The sequence below is a fragment of the Schistocerca cancellata genome, chromosome 1, assembly GCF_023864275.1.
Source record: "Schistocerca cancellata isolate TAMUIC-IGC-003103 chromosome 1, iqSchCanc2.1, whole genome shotgun sequence".
Taxonomy (NCBI): Eukaryota; Metazoa; Arthropoda; class Insecta; order Orthoptera; family Acrididae; genus Schistocerca; species Schistocerca cancellata.
This window is the reverse complement of record NC_064626.1, coordinates 679439062-679460219: the sequence shown is the minus strand read 5'-3', so window position 1 is coordinate 679460219 and position 21158 is coordinate 679439062. Positions and strand designations below refer to the sequence as shown.

Below are 21158 nucleotides of genomic sequence, written 5' to 3'. Positions count from 1 at the left end.
TGTAACTAACAGTAACTGATGTTGGCCGCTTTCCACAACCTGATCCGCTCTGTCCTGGGAAACCCAGATTTCAATAACCCCACTATTTCTGATAGTTTCCTTCTGTCCTAGCAATCAAAAGTCCTCTACTAATTAGGAACAGAGCATATTTATTTATTGAAATCGTGTCCGTTTCCAGTGAACTGCCTTCGAATCAAAATTTTTACCCATACAATTTCGTCATGAGAATTGGAAATGCCAGAACTCCCATTCTCAGAAAAATTTTGTTGCAACCAACATTGATCCAGATTACTCAGAGATTTATACAAGGCTCGAAAGGAGCAGAAACCTTTAATACGATTTAGTACTGTACCATGTGTTGGTCTACAGAGGTACTTCTTTGTGATTGTTACACATTGTTTGTACATTAAGGTGCATATAAGTATCAATGGTGAGGCAATATGAATGTTTTCATAGCAGAGTCACGTACGATTTATTATTATTATTCAGATCTGGGTGACAAACTCTACTCTACAGTTACTTTTGGATGTCAAAGCGCTCTAAAAATCGAAAATAAAAACTAAATACGTGGTCATACACAGAGACTACAAATATTTTTAAAATGGTTAGCAAATATTAGTGAGTTTCCACTACAAGGTTCAGATCTCTCACTAGTGCATGAGGTATTACATTGTTTCATTCACAGAATGAAGATCACGGCTGCATGTCTTGGAGACATCTAAGATCTTCAGCGGCACATGACGATGTTCTCAGGTAAGTTCAAAATCTCTGCATCTCACTTTGATTCCACATTTCCGAGATCAGCAGTAAGTTGTCGACTACTTCCGCCGAATCGAGCGTCCATTTCCTGGTTGATCTGCGCGAACGTCTTGCCCTTGGTCTCGGGCAGCAGGAAGTAGGTGTACACAGCGCCGCACACACACAGCACGGAGAAGGCCCAGAAGGACCAGTAGGCGCCCACGCTGTCCGACACCACCTGGAACATCTTCTTCAGGAAGAAACCGTACAGCGCTATCACTGTCGTGTTGATGGACGTGGCGGCGCCCTTCACAGAGACGTGGTATATCTCGCCTATTATCGGGTAGAGGACTGAACCTGCGCCGAACGTGAAGGAGACCTGCAACAGAAGTACAGACATTTACAAGAGAGTCCAGTGGTATGTCGCTGTATCAGTAACAGTAGAAATGTAGGGTACGTAACGTCGATATTGTTAACACGACGCACTTAGATGGGGTATTAACAGCACCACGTGGTGGAGGTGGTAATAAACTCTTTTACAGAGTGTCGACGAACATCGGGAACGACTCAAGAGAAACCCCATGATGGTAGACTGACTGGTCACTTGCCGTCAACGGCAGAAAAAGACAACAATGAGGAAACGGACAAGTTGGGATATCAAACAGATACACAAAGTCCAACGAGTAATTCGGAGAGACCGCACCTGAGATCAAGAACCAACGTTGTGTTGCAATGAGACAATAGCGAAGTGAATACACCTCTGAGGCCTGTCTCGTTGCACGGCCACCAGTTCTAATTGGCTAACAGAATGGTGTGTGACGACGCGGTCCGCTCCGCTAGTGCTCACGGATGTAACAGGTCTACCTAGGAGCGGAGGCCCAGTTCCTTGCTTTCTGGTGGGCTTTCAAAGTCGCTGGACTGCGATAGCAGATCTATCCACCTGAAATGAGTGCATATGGCTGGAAGCATTGTGTTTGTGAAGGGGGACTGTTGGTGTGAGGAACTGCATCATGCTGAGTTATGGCAATATGCGTGTCGTTTACTGTTGTTGTGGAGGGCCGCCTGGAGCCCTCCATGTCTATGTCCACCGAAACTGCTACAGGTTTTCTTGGCCACAAGTTACATCTATAAGCAGTGGGACTAGGAATGATAGTATTTCTAGTTCAGCGTGTATCTCTGGTGCTGGTGCAATTGGTAGATGTGGATGGAGCTGATTTGTATGATGACACTCTACCCTTGTGTGTGTTGACTGATGTGATGCATCACTCATGGGAGTTGCTGGTTTCCACGTGTTCTTTGCTCTGTACCACTGTGCCCACACTGCTGTTTCTAATGTGTATTGCCCTGAGTGCGGTGGCCGAGTTTCCTGGGGCCTTGTGGCCAGGAGATGGAGTGTTTGCAGGTGTCTCCCAAGAAGCAGCTCTGCTGGGCTATGATCCTGGATGGGGGCGGCCCTGAACGAGCTCAGGAACAGCGTGAGCGCTACTGTTGTTGGTGGTAGGTCCTACTGATTTAAACGTTTGCTACTTAAATGTTCGCACCACACACTCCACTTTGCTGTTTCAGGATAGGTGTAATGGCGGACTAAAAATGTGTTTTATGCAGTTTGATGTCCAGGGCTACGTGAAATTCGTGGCCATGAATTGATGTCCACTGTCCGATATTACATTTGGTGAAGCTCTTCAATAGAGGGAGCCAACTGGACACCTACGTCTCTATTTCGGCATATGACATTTTGCATTCTTGGTTCGTACAACTGGACAACTACGTCTCTAATTTAAGATTCGGCATATGACACTTTGCATTCTGGGTTCGCACAACTGATATCTCATCGGCGACTTAAAATTTTTAAAATAAATAACGCAGACGCGATAAGATTGACCAGGCCGTTTGTGGTAGTGACGAAATTCGAGTCGCCATGGAACAACATGAAATCGTTGCGAATAATAATCCGAAAGTAACTTGCACATCTCCTCGAATTTGAGGGCAATTGGATTTGAGAGAAGGGCTAACATTTTAAGCAAGAGGTACACCCAAGACAGCGATCGTTGTTGACTGTGGTCAGTGGTCTGAAAGACGATGAAGTGCCGTTTCAGCAGCTGAAAATACGTGTCCTAATCCTCTCTGGCATCATCAAATGGCAGAAACGCGGGCGGGTGGCTCTCTGCCTGGGAGGTGATCGCTGCTTTTATTATGAGGAGGGGTTGGGGCACACTCTATGTGCAATTGATGCTTCAGAAGCGGCCCTTCTCTCGAATCCAGTTGCCCTCAAATTCGATGAAATGTGCAAGTTACTTTCAGATTATTATTCGCAACAGGCGAAATACCATCAGAATTCAAGAAGAATGTAATAATTCCAATCCCAAAGAAACAGGTGTTGACACATGTGAAAATTACCGAACAATCAGTTTAATAAGCCACAGCTGCAAAATACTAACGCGAATTCTTTACAGACGAATGGAAAACTAGTAGAAGCCAACCTTGGGGAAGATTAGTTTGGATTCCGTAGAAATATTGGAACACGTGAGGCAATACTGACCTTACGACTTATCTTAGAAGAAAGATTAAGGAAAGACAAACCAAAGTTTCTAGCATTTATAGACTTAGAGAAAGCTTTTGACAATGTTGCTGGAATACGCTCTTTCAAATTCTGAAGGTGGCAGGGGTAAAATACAGGGAGCGAAAGGCTGTTTACAATTTGTATATAAACCAAATTGCCGTTATAAGAGTTGAGGGGCATGAAAGGGAAGCAGTGGTTGGGAAGGGAGTGAGACAGGGTTGTAGCGTCTCCCCGATGTTATTCAATCTGTATATTGAGCAAGCAGTAAAGGAAACAAAAGAAAAGTTCGGAGTAGGTATTAAAATCCATGGAGAAGAAATAAAAACTTTGAGGTTCGCCGATGACATTGTAATTCTGTCAGAGACAGCAAAGGACTTGGAAGAGCAGGTGAATGGAATGGACAGTGCCTTGAAAGGCAAGATGAACATCAACAAAAGCAAAACGAGGATAATGGAATGTAGTCGAATTAAGTCTGGTGATGCTGAGGGAATTAGATTAGGTAATGAGACATTTAAAGTAGTAAAGGAGTTTTGCTATTTGGGGAGCAAAATAACTGATGATGGTCGAAGTAGAGAGCCAATGGCAAGAAAAGCGTCTCTGAAGAAGAGAAATTTGTTAACATCGAGTATAGATTTAAGTGTCAGGAAGTCGTTTCTGAAAGTATTTGTATGGAGTGTAGCCATGTATGGAAGTGAAACATGGACGATAAGTAGTTCGGACAAGAAGAGAATAGAAGCTTTCGAAATGTGGTGCTACAGAAGAATGCTGAAGATTAGATGGGTAGATCACATAACTAATAAAGAGGTATTGAATAGAATTGGGGAGAAGAGGAGTTTGTGGCACAACTTGACTAGAAGAAGGGACCGGTTGGTAGGACATGTTCTGAGGCATCAAGGGATCACAAATTTAGCATTGGAGGGTAGTGTGGAGGATAAAAATCATAGAGGGAGACCACGAGATGAATACACTAAGCAGATTCAGAAGGACGTAGGTTGCAGTAAGAAGTGGGAGATGAAGCTTGCACAGGATATAGTAGCATGGAGAGCTGCATCAAACCAGTCTCAGGACTGAAGACCACAACAACAACATTCACAACGATTTCATGTCATTACCACAAACAGCCTGCTCAATCGTATCGCTTCTGGATTATTAATACACAAGATTTTAAGTCGCCGTTGAGATATCAGCTATGCGAACCCAGAATGCAAAATGTCATATGCTGGATCTTCAATTGGAGACGTAGATGTCCAGTTGTCGGCTATGCGAACCCAGAATGCAAAATGTCATATGCTGGATCTTCAATTGGAGACGTAAATGTCCAGTTGTGTGAACCCAAAATGCAAAATGTCATATGCCGAATTAGAGAAGTAGTAGTCCCTCTCTGGAAGTAGGCGCATCACCCATCAACCTAGACAACCCATCTTTATGGAGGAACTCATTTCGTTGCTGATGTTTTTGCTGTTTTTGAAACTGTAGTGTCAATTGCTGCTGCAGTTGTAGCTGTTACTGTTTCAAGAGTTTCACGAGCATTGTTATCATAGCACTAACCTAACATTGTACCTTATTGTTAGATTCGAGTGAGCCGGCCGGGGTGGCCGAGTGGTTCTAGGCGCTACAGTCTGGAACCGTGCGACCGCTACGGTCAAAGTTTCGAATCCTGCCGCGGGCATGGATGTGTGTGATGTCCTTAGGTTAGTTAGGTTTAAGTAGTTCGAAGTTCTAGGGGACTAAACTAACGACGTCAGAAGTTAAGACCCACAGTGCTCAGAGACATTTTTTGAGATTCGAGTGAATGTCGAAAATGACGAGAGAGAAATCCGATGAGGCTGGGCCGACCGATCGGGCGCCGTCAACGGCTGATCGGCGAGTGGGAACAAGAAAATCAACAACAAGGCAATGCACGAGCGATGACGGCAATAGAACTAGTAATCCAGAGACAGAGACCCTGAGACGTTGCGTAAGTGGAGACCGAGAACCAGTGGTGTGTTACGAGAACGAGACAGTATCCGTGGCATACGCCTGATTTCTATGTAGCTGCAGGGCCGGTTGGAGAACATTATTTCTTACAAGCGATCTATCATTTGCCGCCCCACTCCCCCATTTTTTCTCTCGTCACTTTCACACGTTTCAGTTTTCACTACTACCTGTGACACGCTTTTTATTCAAATCTCGCACTTAAGTACCTGTATCAGCCTTGCGTCCCAAGCGGCCGCTATTACGGATAATATTAATACGTCCTACACAGAAATCATACAATTGTGGTGCCCGTATCAGCGCCTCAGGCAGCGCCTTTTGCCACTGGGTGTACTTGCAGGGAGGCCTCGGTTATAATTGGTAAGCAGAATAGTGCATGGAGCCCAAGTCGCAACCAGGCGATAGTGGAGGAGTGAAGCAGCTGTTACCGAATTTAAGCCGCCATTTGCAGGTACGACTATTAATACTGGCCTAGTGTTTTGAAGGGTATGAGAGACGACGAAAGGAAACCGAAGAACAAAATAAAATGCTGTTTACTTCACAACTTGTAATTAGTAATCAAGTCTGTCTTAAATGAATGACGTTCCCTAGTTTTCTGTATTTAATCTTTTCTGTATTATATCTACGTCAAAAAACGTGGAGTTATAGATTTCTTTTCAGGAACGTACGTCTTGTTCCTTACAGGTGGGAGCGAAAATGTGCCAAGTTATCGATTCAGGATGATTGCATGAAACTTACGACGTAGCGGATAGTAAGAGTATTTTATCATTCACTAAGTTTTTCACTTTCCGTTCTTGTTCAATATTTCCTGGCACATCCTCTGCTTCTGCCTTTTGAATCCATAATTTATTTTTGTAAGGCGCAATATTATCTACCTTCCATTTCGCAACTCTGTCGTATTTTTCCTTCTATCGCGACGCGCTTCGAAGGCTTAGTTTCACCTTCTGGTGATGGTCGTGAATTACACCTCAGATGAACACAAAATCGTTAAAAAATCTAAGGTAATTCAATTTTACCTGCAATATCATAGAATAACACTTCTTAAAGACTATGTGTGTTTCTCTCTTAGGATTGCTGCATAAAAACAGCAATTTAATTAGCATAATATTTCAAGCAGTGTTGCTGTTCTATTAGCACTGAAAAATCTATGAAAACGCCGCTGCTCTCGGTCGTTAAGTGAAGGCCGTCGGCCACTGCGTTTTCTGTGGCGAGAGGTAATACGTGAAATGTGGTATTCTCAGCACATTCTTGACATTATGGATCTCGGAATATTGAATTCCCTAACAATTTCTGAAACGGAATGTCCCACGCGTCTTATTCCAACTATCATTCCGCGTTCAAAGTTTGTTAATTCCCCTCGTGCGGCCATAATCACGTCGGAAATCTTTTCACATGAATCACCTGAGTACAAATTACAGCTAAGCGATTCTGCCGCCATCTGTGTATATTCATAGCGCTATTACCTGACTTCTGTGACATCTGTGTGTTTATAAGGATAATAAGCGACATATACTTCGCCAGCCAGCTTATATATACGATGGTGGATACGTGAGGTTCAACTGTTATTGAACCCTGCTATCCTTTTTGTGATACCCCGTCATCTGCTCCATTCGCACACTGTGCTCAGGGAACACATGTGTCAGTTGACTTCTGTAACAGCTGGGTTTTCTCTCATTTAGCTGTCACCTTTATTACTGAAGATGTGGGAGGAAGTAAGGTTGCCTGCGTCGTCTTCCACTGTGATGTCTCTGATTTTTAGCAGTAAGCTTTTCTATTGGTGTAACCATAAAACCCATTCCGCAAAATTGGCTTCTTGACTCAAATAGCACGGAAGTGTGTCCACTCGATGGATGGACCAACACCAACAGTCACATGTCCTCTATCCATATCAGCACATTGACTATAAGGAACTATTCACTATGATCTCTCTTCCCCTTGTGAACCAAATACTGATTATGAACCAGGTAGAACATGAAGACTTACCTAAATAATAAAATGATTCAGTACACGGACAGCAGAACCCTTTAGGCGAAATTAAAAAAAAACTACAAACGGAACAGATAAAATAAACACAGAAACATTTGACTGTGGAGTCATAACACTACAAAGGAGGTGGGTACACACAGCCAATCTATGCTTCAAAACAAATAAAATGCCTGAATCATGGAAAATGTCAGAAATATTAAGTTTGTTTCAGAAAGGTATGGAATAGTTACAGGGGTCTGGGTAATTTCAACTGACTATGTAAGTTAAATCAATAAAAGTAAATAACATGCTTAAAACAACTTTTAAATTATTATTGACAAAGCACAGAATGGATTTCGAGAGGTAACTACAATTACATAAACATATTTATTGTGTACCAAATAGAAGACGAAAGAAAAATCCACTTGTATACAAATACAGCGGGCAGAAAAAGCTAATGATATGGGCAGGTCAGGGGGAGAGACGTCCAAGGAAGCAAACCTGTCGCATAACCGTAGGTAGGAAATGCACCGCTGTGGAGCTACGGTACAGAGAACGGCAGTCAGTCAGCGACGAGAACGCGCAAGTCAACAGCGATGAAGAGCTGGGAAAAAATTATTTGCGCCAACGGTTGTCATTTCGGAAAGGCCAGGAACATTTGAATGGTTGACCCAATGGTTTCTGCGAAGTTGTACCGATGTTACAAGTAGGTATTTACACATTTACTGTAAAATGCGATATCTGAGGAAATTTGTATTTCTTTTTCATCAGTGCCTTCTTTATAGTTACTGATCTACTTGTTGGGATGTGTATGTACTCACGCCCTCCGTTCGTCAAAAAGAGCTAAAAAATTTTACTTCAGATCTGATTATTAAAAACGTGCCTCTTAGTATCACACAACGACTGCCGTATTGTAGAGCTGTGTATGTGGTGCACCTTTTGTTTTGACTAATTAATAACATTCCAGTATTTCAAGCGTTGTTGATTTACCAGTCAAGCTTTCTCCAGGAAACATTATAGAAAACTGTGGTTAAGGGAACCAATCACGGATATGGTCTCTGCGCGATAGCAATGGAAATATTATCGGTGACAGTGCTACTAACAAGGGAACCTCCCCATCGCACCCTCCTTAGATTTAGTTATAAGTTGGCACAGTGGATAGGCCTTAAAAACTGAACACAGATCAATCAAGAAATCAGGAAGAAGCTGTGTGGAACTACGAAAAAAATAAGCAAAATATATGAACTGAGTAGTCCATGTGCAACATAGGCAACATCAAGGACAGTGTAAACTCAGGAGCGCCGTGGTCCCGTGGATAGCGTGAGCAGCTGCGGAACGAGTGGTCCTTGGATCAAGTATTCCCTCGAGTCAAAAGTTTTACTTTTTATTTTCAGACAATTATCAAAGTTCAGGCACTCACACATAATCAACTTCGCTTTCCAAAATTCCAGGACATGTTCAGATTTGCTTGGACATATGCAGGATTTGACGGTATACACACGGAAAAATTTGAAAACGTTAAAAACATATGTTTTGACAGAGCATAGAGAAAACTGTGCGACGGTGAAACTGTTGCATTCATTTGTTGCAGTTTATGTGACAAACTCTTATGTTTTCATCACTTTTTTGGGAGTGATTATCACATCCAGAAGAAAACCTAAATCGGGCAAGGTAGAAGAATCTTTTTACCCATTCGCCAAGTGTACAAGTTAGGTGGGTCGACAACATATTCCTGTCATGTGATGCACATGCCGTCACCAGTGTCGTATAGAATATATCAGACGTGTTTTCCTGTGGAGGAACCGGTTGACCTATGACCTTGCGATCAAATGTTCTCGGTTTCCATTGGAGAGGCACGTCCTTTCGTCTACTATTCGCACGGTTTTACGGTGCGGTCGCAAAACACAGACACTAAACTTATTACAGTGAACACAGACGTCAATGAACGACCGGACAGATCATAACTTTGAGAAAATAAAAAAAGTAAACTATTCACTCGAGGGAAGACTTGAACCAAGGACCTCTTGTTCTGCAGGTGCTCACTCTAACCACGGGGCCACGGCGATCCTGAGCTTACACTGTCCTTAATGTTGCATATCTTACGCGTGGACTACTTAGTTTGCATATTTTGCTTATTTTTTTCGTAGTTCCACACGACTTCTTCCTGTTTTCTCGATTGATCTGTGTTCAGTTTTTCAAGGCCTATCCACTGTGCCAACTTATAACTAAATCTGAGGGGGCTGCTATGGGGAGGTTCCCTTGTAAGACAGAATTACTAAACACACCTCACAGCCTTCCGAAGTTCTTTCGCCAAAGAAGACGAAGTAAATATTCTAGAATTCGAATCAAGAGCAGCTGGCAACATGAGTAACTTAGAAGTAGTCATCCTCGGTCAGGATTGTGTACCAGTTAGGTTCCTTTCAGAGTATGCTGATCCATTATTACGGTGACCGGTTTCGACCACTACTGTGGTCATCTTCACACCAATGAGTAAGAACCTCCTTCTGCTGGAGAATCTGCTGGAGAATTGAGTAGTGATTCTCCAGCAGAGGGAGGTTCTTACTCATTGGTGTGAAGATGACCACAGTAGTGGTCGAAACCGGTCACCGTAGTAAATAAATTGTGATAAAGACTGTTTTTGATAGTAAATATTTGTAACATATTGATCACTGTCACTCCCTTAATGTATTCAAAAGTAATTAATCATATACAATGACTCGGTCGACGAAAGATCTGTACCAAAGGACTGGAAATCTACTCAGGTCACACCAATATTCAAGAAAGGACCATATCATTAACGTCGATATGCAGGAGGACTTGGGAACATATATTGTGTTCGAACGTTATGAAATACCTCGAAGAGAACGGTATACTGATACGTAGTCAACACGGATTTAGAAAACACTATTCTTGTGAAACACACTAGCTCTTAACTCATACGAATTGTTGAGGCCTGTCGACATGTGATTTCATATTGATTGGGTATTTCTAGATTCCCAGAAGGCTTTTGACACAGTACCTCAAAAGCGGCTTGAAATAAAATTGCGTGCTTATGGAATATCGTCTCAGTTATGCGACTGGATTCGTGATTTCCTGTCAGAGGCCGGCTGCAGTGGCCGAGCGGTTCTAGGCGCTACAGTCTGGAACCGCACGACCGCTACGGTCGCAGGTTCGAATCCTGCCTCGGGCATGGATGTGTGTGATGTCCTTAGGATAGTTAGGTTTAAGTAGTTCTAAGTTCTAGGGGACTGATGACCTCAGATGTTAAGTCACATAGTGCTCAGAGCCATTCGAACCATTCCTGTCAGAGAAGTCACAGTTAGTAGTAGCTAATGGAAAGTCATCGAGTAAAACAGAATTGATTTCTGGCGTTCCCTAAGGTAGTGCTATAAAATGGCTTCAAATGGCTCTGAGCACTATGGGACTTAACATCTATGGTCATCAGTCTCCTAGAACTTAGAACTACTTAAACCTAACTAACCTAAGGACATCACACAACACCCAGCCATCACGAGGCAGAGAAAATCCCTGACCCCGCCGGGAATCGAACCCGGGAACCCGGGCGTGGGAAGCGATAACGCTACCGCACGACCACGAGATGCGGGCGGTAGTGCTATAAGCCCTAAGCTGTTCCTTATCTTTATAAACGACTTACGAGACAATCAGAATAGCCGTCGAAGATTGTTTGTGGATGAAATTGTCGTTTATCGTGTAATAAATTGCAAAACGACTTAGATAAGATATCTGTATGGTGATAAAATTAGCAATAGACCCTAAATAATGAAAAGTGTAAGGTCGTTCGCATTAGTGCTAAAAGGAATCTGTTAAACTTCGGTTACACGATAAATCAGTCAAATCCAAATTACGTAAATTCAGTTAAATATCTAGCAATTACAGTTACGAAGAATTTAAATTGGAAATAACACATAGAAAACAAGGTGGGGAATGCGAACCAAGGACTTCGCTTTATTGGCAAAACACTTCGAAGATGCAACAGATCTCTTAAGGATACTACGTACACTAAGCTTGTCCGTCTTCTTTTGGAGTACTGCTGGGCGGTGTAGAATCCGGGATTAACCGACTGCTTAGAGGAAGTTCAAAGAAGAACAGCACGCTTTATATTATCGAGAAATAGTGGGAGGGGGGGAGGAGAGCGTCATGGGTATGATATGGGATCTGAGGTGGAGAATAGATTATCATAATGAAATAAAGGAAACCAAAGATCGCACGGCTCCTTTTTTTCGGCGTGCTGTTCGAGAGTGGAATAATAGAGAACTAGTATGAAGGTGGTTAGATGAATCCTCTACTAGACACGGAAGTGTGTTTACATGCAGATGTAAATGCAGATTTAGTTTCAACTGTTCAGCTTAAACAATTGTCTTGTGCTAATTGGATCAGAAAATACGCTGTTTTGAGCAATAAGCTTTAGCTGGAACAAATTATGTTCAATTCATACACCTTCTTATCAAAAATTTATCTGCTTCCCTTGCAGACTCAGTAAAACTGTTTGATAATATAAATAGAAAGTCTTCGAACATTTCTGAAATGATAGCTTACTCCTCTTTCGGGTGTGATTATAATTACTAGCCGCGCCGTCTAGGGTGCCTTGTCACGGTTCGTGCGGCTCCCCACATCGTAGGTTCGAATCTTCCCTGGGTGTGTGTGTTGTTAATATTTGTTAATATAATTTAAGTTAGATTAAGTAGTATGTAAGCCTAGGGACCGATGACCTCAGCAGTTTGGTCCTGGAGGAACTTACCACTAATTTCCAAAATATTATTACTATAAAATAGACAGTCGAAGGGACAGAACGTAGTCCTTTCAGGAATTTTGTGCGACTGAGGTACCTGCCTAAAGAAAAGTAATAGATAATAACAAATGGTATGTGATGCAACTAGTTGGGTAAGCAGGGGTGACGACTGCGTGCCAGTGGTACGGTGCAGTCTGCATTTTCTAAGTTTTTTTTTTAATATAAAGTGTATTTTTAATATGTACGGTTATGATTTTGTTCATCGGATGGCCTGGTGATGGTACTTGTTGCGGAAACTGGTAGACATTAGACAAAATAAAAGCGCCATCATAGACTAAAGCAAATATTTTTGCAAATAAGGGATATCCCAGAAAATTAACGAGAGTCTTAAAGAGCCTACACACAAATATGAAACCGTTAACTAATACAGGGAAATAAATAATAATGAAATTTTAATAAATGAAGGGCTTCCGTCCGATATCATCTACTCTTTTTTTAAATTTACGTATTAAATACGTTACCCAAAATTTGAAGGAAAGTGTACGAAAGGGTTGTTGTTGTGGCCTTCAGTCCAGAGACTGGTTTGATGCAGCTCTACATGCTACTCTATCCTGCGCAAGCTTCTTCATCTCCCAGTACCTACTGCAATCTACATCCTTCTGAATCTGCTTGGTGTATTCATCTCTTGGTCTCCCTCTACGATTTTTACCCTCCACGCTGCCCTCCAATACTAAATTTGTGATCCCTTGATGCCTCAGAACATGTCCTACCCACCGATCCCTTCTTCTAGTCAAGTTGTGCCACAAACTTCTCCCCAATCCTATTCAACACCTCATTAGTTATGTGATCTACCCATCTAATCTTCAGCGTTCTTCTGTAGCACCACATTTCGAAAGCTTCTATTCTCTTTTTGTCTAAACTATTGATCGTCCACGTTTCAGTTCCATACATGGCTACACTCCATACAAATACTTTCAGAAAAGACTTCCTGACAAATCTATATTCGATGTTAACAAATTTCTCTTCTTGAGAAACGCTTTCCTTTCCATAGCCAGTATACTTTTTATATCCTCTCTACTTCGACCATCATTAGTTAATTTGCTCCCCAAATAGCAAAACTCATTTACTACTTTAAGCGTCTCATTTCCCTGAGCATCACCCGATTTAATTCGACTACATTCCATTATCCTCGTTTTGCTTTTGTTGATGTTAATCTTATATCCTCCTTTCAAGACACTGTCCATTCCGTTCAGCTGCTCTTCCAGGTCCTTTGCTGTCTCTGACAGAATTACAATGTCATCGGCGAACCTCAAAGTTTTAATTTCTTCTCCATGGATTTTAATTCCTACTCCGAGTTTTACTTTTGTTTCCTTTACTGCTTGCTCAATATACAGATTGAATAACATCTGGGAGAGGCTACAACCGTGTCTCACTCCCTTCCCAAACACTGCTTCCCTTTCATGTCCCTCGACTCTTATAACTGCCATCTGGTTTCTGTACAAATTGTAAATGGTCTTTCGCTCACTGTATTTTACCCCTGCCACCTTCAGAATTTGAAAGAGTATTCCAGTCAACATTGTCAAAAGCTTTCTCTAAGTCTACAAATGCTAGAAACGTAGGTTTGCTTTTCCTTAATCTATCTTCTAAGATAAGTCGTAGGGTCAGTATTGCCTCACGTGTTCCAACATTTCCACGGAATCCTAACTGATCTTCCCCGAGGTCGGCTTCTACTAGTTTTTCCATTCGTCTGTGAAGAATTCGTGTTAGTATTTTGCAGCCGTGGCTTATTAAACTGATACTTCGGTAATTTTCACATCTGTCAACACCTGCTTTCTTTGGGATTCGAATAATTATATTCTTCTTGAAATCTAATGGTATTTCGCCTGTCTCATACATCTCGCTGACAAGATGGTAGAGTTTTGTCAGGGCTGGCTCACCCAAGGCTATCAGTAGTTCTCATGGAATGTTGTCTACTCCCGGGGCCTTGTTTCGACAAGTCTTTCAGTACTTTGTCAAACTCTTCACACAGCATCATATCTCCCATTTCAGCCTCATCTACATCCTCTTACATTTCCATAATATTATCCTCAAGAACGTCGCCCTTGTATAGACCCTCTATATACTCCTCTCACCTTTCTGCTTTCCCTTTTTTGCTTAGAACTGGGTTTCCATCTAAGCTCTTGATATTCGTGCAAGTGGTTCTTTTTTCTCCAAAGGTCTCTTTAATTTTCCTGTAAGCAGTATCTATCTTACCTATAGTGATATACTCCTCTACATCATTACATTTGGCCCCTGATTAAGGGACAAATGTAAGGATGTATCCCTGCTTAGCCATTTTGCACTTCCTGTCGATCTCATATTTGAGACGTTTGTATTCCTTTTTGCCTGCGTCATTTACTGCGTTTTTGTATTTCCTCCTTTCATCAATTAAATTCAGTATTTCTTCTGTTACCCAAGGATTTCTATTAGCCCTCGTTTTTTTACCTACTTGATCCTCTGCTGCCTTCACTATTTCATCTCTCAAAGCTACCCAATCTTTTTCTACTGTATTTCTTTCCCCCATTCTTGTCAATTGTTCCCAACTGCTCTTCCTGAAGTTGTGTACAACCTCTGGTTCTTTCAGTTTATCCAGGTCCCATCTCCTTAAATTCCCACCTTTTTGCAGTTTCTTTAGTTTTAATCTACAGTTCATAACCAATAGATTGTGGTCAGAGTCCACATCTGCCCCTGGAAATGTCCTACAATTTAAAATCTGGTTCCTAAATCTCTGTCGTACCATTTTAGAATCTATCTGAAACCTGTCAGTATCTCCAGGCTTCTTCCTTGTATACAACCTTCTTTTATAAAGGGTATAAAGTATTAAGAGGGTATTTTACATGATTTTGGTTATGCAGATAATACCTTGGAATGCGGATGAAAGGAATGTAACTAACAATACACACGTCACCATTTGCATCATCTACTGAATCAGTACACTGTTGAGATCTCTAAAATTTAAGTGGTGATTTTTTGGGCAAAGGTCTGGTCGGAACCAAAATCAATCGTTGGTAGGGTAATACTGGTACAAATATCTTCCTTTAGCTGTTTGGACTGTCGTAGACACTAATAAATAGGCCTATCTAGAAGAAAAAGAGACCCATTTCATACGTATAAGTTGCACTACTCATAATATGTTGAAAAATGTAGACAAAAATGAGTGATAATTTTTTAAAAATTAAGCTAATTTAGAACTTCATGGGAGTGAATACTGGCTACGTGTAAGAACAGCTGTAAGTAAAACACGAAATATGAAAATGAAGAATGAATCATCACTCTGCAGCTGCGAGTGCGCTAGTATGAAAGTTCCTGGCATATTAAATCTGTGTGCCGGACTTGGACTCGAACCCTCAAACTTAAGCTTTCGCAAGCAAGCGCTCTATCGACTGAGCAGTGCAAGTAAGACTCACGACCCCTCATAACGTTATTTTGGCGAGTACCTCATCTCCTACTTTCCAAACTGCACAGAAGTTCTCCTTGCGGGCCTAGCATTCCTGAAAGAAAGTATACCCACGAGAATAATAACAATATGTTTTATTTCAGGAGTGCTAGTCCCGGGGTGGCCGAGCGGTTCTAGGCGCTACAGTCTGGAACCGAGCGACCGCTACGGTCGCAGGTTCGAATCCTGCCTCGGACATGGATGTGTGTGATGCCCTTAGGTTAGTTAGGTTTAAGTAGTTCTAAGTTCTAGGGGACTGATGACCTCAGAAGTAAAGTCCCATAGTGCTCAGAACCATTTGAACCATTTAGTGCTAGTCCCGCAAGGTATGCAAGAGAACTTCTGTGAACTTTGGAAAGTATGAGTTGAGGTACTGGCGGAAATAAAGCTGTGAGGGTGGGTTGTGAGTTGTGCTTGGATATTTCATTGTTGTTGTTGTTGTGGTCTTCAGTCCTGAGACTGGTTTGATGCAGCTCTCCATGCTACTCTAACCTGTGCAAGCTTCTTCATCTCCCAGTATCTACTGCAACCTACATCCTTCTGAATCTGCTTAGTGTATTCATCTCTTGGTCTCTCTCTACGATTTTTACCCTCCACACTGCCCTCCAATGCTAAATTTGTGATCCCTTGATGCCTCAAAACATGTCCTACCAACCGATCCCTTCTTCTAGTCAAGTTGTGCCACAAACTTCTCTTCTCCCCAATCCTATTCAATACCTCCTCATTAGTTACATGATCTATCTTCAGCATTCGTCTGTAGCACCACATTTCGAAAGCTTCTATTCTCTTCTTGTCCAAACTAGTTATCGTCCATGTTTCACTTCCATACATGGCTACACTCCATACAAATACTTTCAGAAACGACTTCCTGACACTTAAATCTATACTCGATGTTAACAAATTTCTCTTCTTGAGAAACGCTTTCCTTGCCATTGCCAGTCTACATTTTATATCCTCTCTACTTCGACCATCATCGGTTATTTTACTCCCTAAATAGCAAAACTCCTTTACTACTTTAAGTGTCTCATTTCCTAATCTAATTCCCTCAGCATCACCCGACTTAATTTGACTACATTCCATTATCCTCGTTTTGCTTTTGTTGATGTTCATCTTATATCCTCCTTTCAAGACACTGTCCATTCCGTTCAACTGCTCTTCCAAGTCCTTTGCTGTCTCTGACAGAATTACAATGTCATCGGCGAACCTCAAAGTTTTTACTTCTTCTCCATGAATTTTAATACCTACTCCGAATTTTTCTTTTGTTTCCTTTACTGCTTGCTCAATATACAGATTGAATAACATCGGGGAGAGGCTACAACCCTGTCTTACTCCTTTCCCAACCACTGCTTCCCTTTCATGCCCCTCGACTCTTATAACTGCCATCTGGTTTCTGTACAAACTGTAAATAACCTTTCGCTCCCTGTATTTTACCCCTGCCACCTTCAGAATTTGAAAGAGAGTATTCCAGTTAACATTGTCAAAAGCTTTCTCTAAGTCGACAAATGCTAGAAACGTAGGTTTGCCTTTTCTTAATCTTTCTTCTAAGATAAGTCGTAAGGTCAGTATTGCCTCACGTGTTCCAACATTTCTACGGAATCCAAACTGATCTTCCCCGAGGTCGCCTTCTACCAGTTTTTCCATTCGTCTGTAAAGAATTCGCGTTAGTATTTTGCAGCTGTGACTTATTAAACTGATAGTTCGGTAATTTTCACATCTGTCAACACCTGCTTTCTTTGGGATTGGAATTATTATATTCTTCTTGAAGTCTGAGGGTATTTCGCCTGTCTCATACATCGTGCTCACCAGATGGTAGAGTTTTGTCATGACTGGCTCTCCCGAGGCCATCAGTAGTTCAAATGGAATGTTGTCTACTCCCGGGGCCTAGTTTCGACTCAGGTCTTTCAGTGCTCTGTCAAACTCTTCACGCAGTATCTTATCTCCCATTTCGTCTTCATCTACATCCTCTTCCATTTCCATAATATTGTCCTCAAGTACATCGCCCTTGTATAAACCCTCTATATACTCCTTCCACCTTTCTGCCTTCCCATCTTTGCTTAGAACTGGGTTGCCATCTGAGCTCTTGATATTCATACAAGTGGTTCTCTTCTCTCCAAAGGTCTCTTTAATTTTCCTGTAGGCAGTATCTATCTTACCCCTAGTGAGACAAGCCTCTACATCCTTACATTTGTATAAAGCGTTTTTGTACTTATTTGCTGCGCTTAGCTTTTAAATAGTTTTTCTGGGAAAACCTAGCGTAGTTTTCGCGTCTCGTATTTCAGTGAGTGTTTCTTGATTATCAGAGTAGCTCATCAGAAGATTATCTTGGGAATTTGTCATCGTAAAGAGTAGGGTAAACATAGTCATGTGTAGGGACTGTGGTTGTTGTGAGCGGACGCAAGGAGAATTGGCCACTCTTCGGGGGCAGGTGGAGGCTTTGTCTGTTAGGCTCATCGAGGCGCAGGTGTCGGCTCGTAGTGGCGTTGGGGCAACTGTGGTGAGACCTATGCCTACTTCGGTGGCCTTGGAATCACATGGAACCCCTGATGTCGCTGCGTCTTCCGGCAGTGAGCATCTTACCGGTCAGCCATCACTCCAGGGTGAATGGCGGACAGTGGTGGGCTCGCGCGTGCCTGGCCGAAAGGCGAAGGTGGGATCTGGCCGCGTGGCAGCTGCCTTACCCCTTTCCAACAGGTACGGGGTGCTTCCTAGTGGTGATGACATCGTTTCCGAACCACCACAGGATGCCTCGCCTGTTGGGCCAGTGGCCGATTCTCCGGCAAGGTCCCGACAGTCACAGAGGGCGGGCCTATTAGTTATAGGGAGCTCCAACGTTAGGCGGGTTATGGAGCCCCTCAGGAAAATAGCGGGTAGGTCGGGGAAGAATGCCAGTGTGCACTCGGTGTGCTTGCCGGGGGGTCTCGTCCGTAATGTGGAGGAGGCCCTTCCGGCAGCTATTGAACGCTCTGGGTGTGACCGGCTGCAGATAGTAGCACATGTCGGAACGAATGACGCCTGCCGCTTGGGTTCTGAGGCCATCCTTGGTTCCTTCCGGCGGCTGGCTGATTTGGTGAAGACAACCAGCATCGCACGCGGAGTGCAAGCTGAGCTTAATATCTGCAGCATAGTGCCCAGAGTCGATCGCGGTCCTCTGGTTTGGAGCCGTGTGGAGGGTCTAAACTAGAGGCTCAGACGACTCTGCGACTATAATGGTTGCAAATTCATCGACCTCCGTTATTGGGTGGAGAACTGTAGGGCCCCCCTAGACAGGTCAGGCGTGCACTACACACCGGAAGCAGCTACTAGGGTAGCAGAGTACGTGTGGCGTGCACACGGGGGTTTTTTAGGTTAGAGGGACCCCCCCTTGGGCGAAACGATAAAATACCTGACGGCTTACCAGAGAGGACATTATCATCGTTGATAAAGAACGTCCGTCCTCAGAGACCAAAAACAGGAAAAGTTAACGTAATATTGGTAAACTGCAGGAGTATCCAGGGCAAGGTTCCTGAATTAGTATCTCTTATTGAAGGAAATAGTGCGCATATAGTATTAGGAACGGAAAGTTGGTTAAAACCGGAAGTGAACAGTAACGAAATCCTAGACACAGAATGGAATATATACCGCAAGGATAGGATAAACGCCAATGGTGGAGGAGTATTTATAGCAGTAAAGAATTCAATAATATCCAGTGAAGTTATTAGCGAATGCGAATGTGAAATAATCTGGGTTAAGCTAAGTATCAAAGGTGGGTCAGATATGATAGTCGGATGCTTCTATAGACCACCTGCATCAGCAACCGTAGTAGTTGAGCGCCTCAGAGAGAACCTGCAGAACGTCGTGAAGAAGTTTCGTGATCATACTATTGTAATAGGGGGAGACTTCAATCTACCAGGTATAGAATGGGATAGTCACACAATCAGAACTGGAGCCAGGGACAGAGACTCTTGTGACATTATCCTGACTGCCTTGTCCGAGAATTACTTCGAGCAGATAGTTAGAGAACCAACTCGTGAAGCTAACGTTTTAGACCTCATAGCAACAAATAGACCGGAACTTTTCGACTCCGTGAATGTAGAAGAGGGTATCAGTGATCATAAGTCAGTGGTTGCATCAATGACTACAAGTGTAATAAGAAATGCCAAGAAAGGAAGGAAAATATATTTGCTTAACAAGAGTGATAGAGCACAAATCGCAGAATATCTGAGTGACCACCATCAAACGTTCATTTCTGAGGAAGAGGATGTGGAACAAAAATGGAAAAAATTCAGAAACATCGTCCAGTACGCCTTAGATAAGTTCGTACCGACTAAGGTCCAAAGCGAGGGGAAAGATCCACCGTGGTATAACAATCATGTACGAAAGGTACTACGGAAACAAAGAAAGCTTCATCATAGGTTTAAGAGTAGTCGAATCATAGCTGATAAGGAAAAGCTGAACGAAGCGAAAAAGAGCGTAAAGAGAGCAATGAGAGAAGCATTCAACGAATTCGAACATAAAACATTGGCAAACAATCTAAACAAGAACCCTAAAAAGTTTTGGTCATATGTAAAATCGGTAAGCGGATCTAAATCCCCTATTCAGTCACTCGTTGACCACGATGGCACCGAAACAGAGGACGACCGAAGAAAGGCAGAAATACTGAATTCAGTGTTCCGAAACTGTTTCACTGCGGAAAATCGTAACACGGTCCCTGACTTCAGCCGTCGCACGGACGCCAAAATGGAAAATATTGAAATAAACGATATCGGAATTGAAAAACAACTGCTATCACTTAGTAGCGGAAAAGCATCCGGACCAGACGAGATACCCTTAAGATTCTACAGTGATTATGCTAAAGAACTTGCCCCCTTTCTATCAGCAATTTATCGTAGATCGCTGGAAGAGCGTAAAGTACCTAGCGACTGGAAGAAAGCGCAGGTCGTTCCCATTTTCAAGAAGGGTCATAAATCAGATGCGAATAATTATAGGCCTATTTCGCTTACGTCAATCTGTTGTAGAATAATGGAACATGTTTTGTGTTCTCGTATTATGACGTTCTTAGATAATACAAATCTCCTTCATCATAACCAACATGGATTCCGCAAACAGAGATCATGTGAAACTCAGCTCGCCCTATTTGCCCAAGAAATTCACAGTGCCGTAGACACTGGCGAGCAGATTGATGCCGTATTCCTGGACTTCATGAAGGCATTTGATACGGTTCCGCACTTACGTTTAGTGAAAAAAATACGAGCTTACGGAATATCGGACCAGGTTTGTGATTGGATTCAGGATTTCCTAGAAGAAAGAACACAACATGTCATTCTTAACGGTTCAAAATCTGCAGATGTAGAGGTAATTTCGGGAGTACCGCAAGGAAGCGTGATAGGACCTTTATTGTTTACAATATACATAAATGACTTAGTTGACAACATCGGTAGCTCCGTGAGGCTATTTGCAGATGACACGGTTGTCTACAAGAAAGTAGCAACATCAGAAGACTCGTACGTACTCCAGGAAGACCTGCAGAGGATTAATGCATGGTGCGACAGCTGGCAGCTTTCCCTAAACGTAGATAAATGTAATATAATGCGCATACATAGGGGCAGAAATCCATTCCAGTACGATTATGCCATAGGTGGTAAATCATTGGAAGCGGTAACGACCGTAAAATACTTAGGAGTACTATTCGGAGCGATCTGAAGTGGAATGATCACATA

At 42.6% G+C, this 21158-nt stretch overlaps 1 protein-coding gene across 1 annotated transcript in view; it reads right to left on the bottom strand.

Annotated features, from left to right (window-relative positions):
* Positions 1 to 775: 775 nt before the first annotated feature.
* The window catches only part of LOC126093956 (facilitated trehalose transporter Tret1-like), a 153757-nt gene continuing 133374 nt past the window's right edge, over positions 776 to 21158 (bottom strand). Inside the window, exon 4 of the mRNA XM_049908762.1 lies at positions 776 to 1117. Within this exon, the coding sequence (XP_049764719.1) occupies positions 776 to 1117 (342 nt within the window). The remainder of the gene's footprint in view (positions 1118 to 21158) is intronic.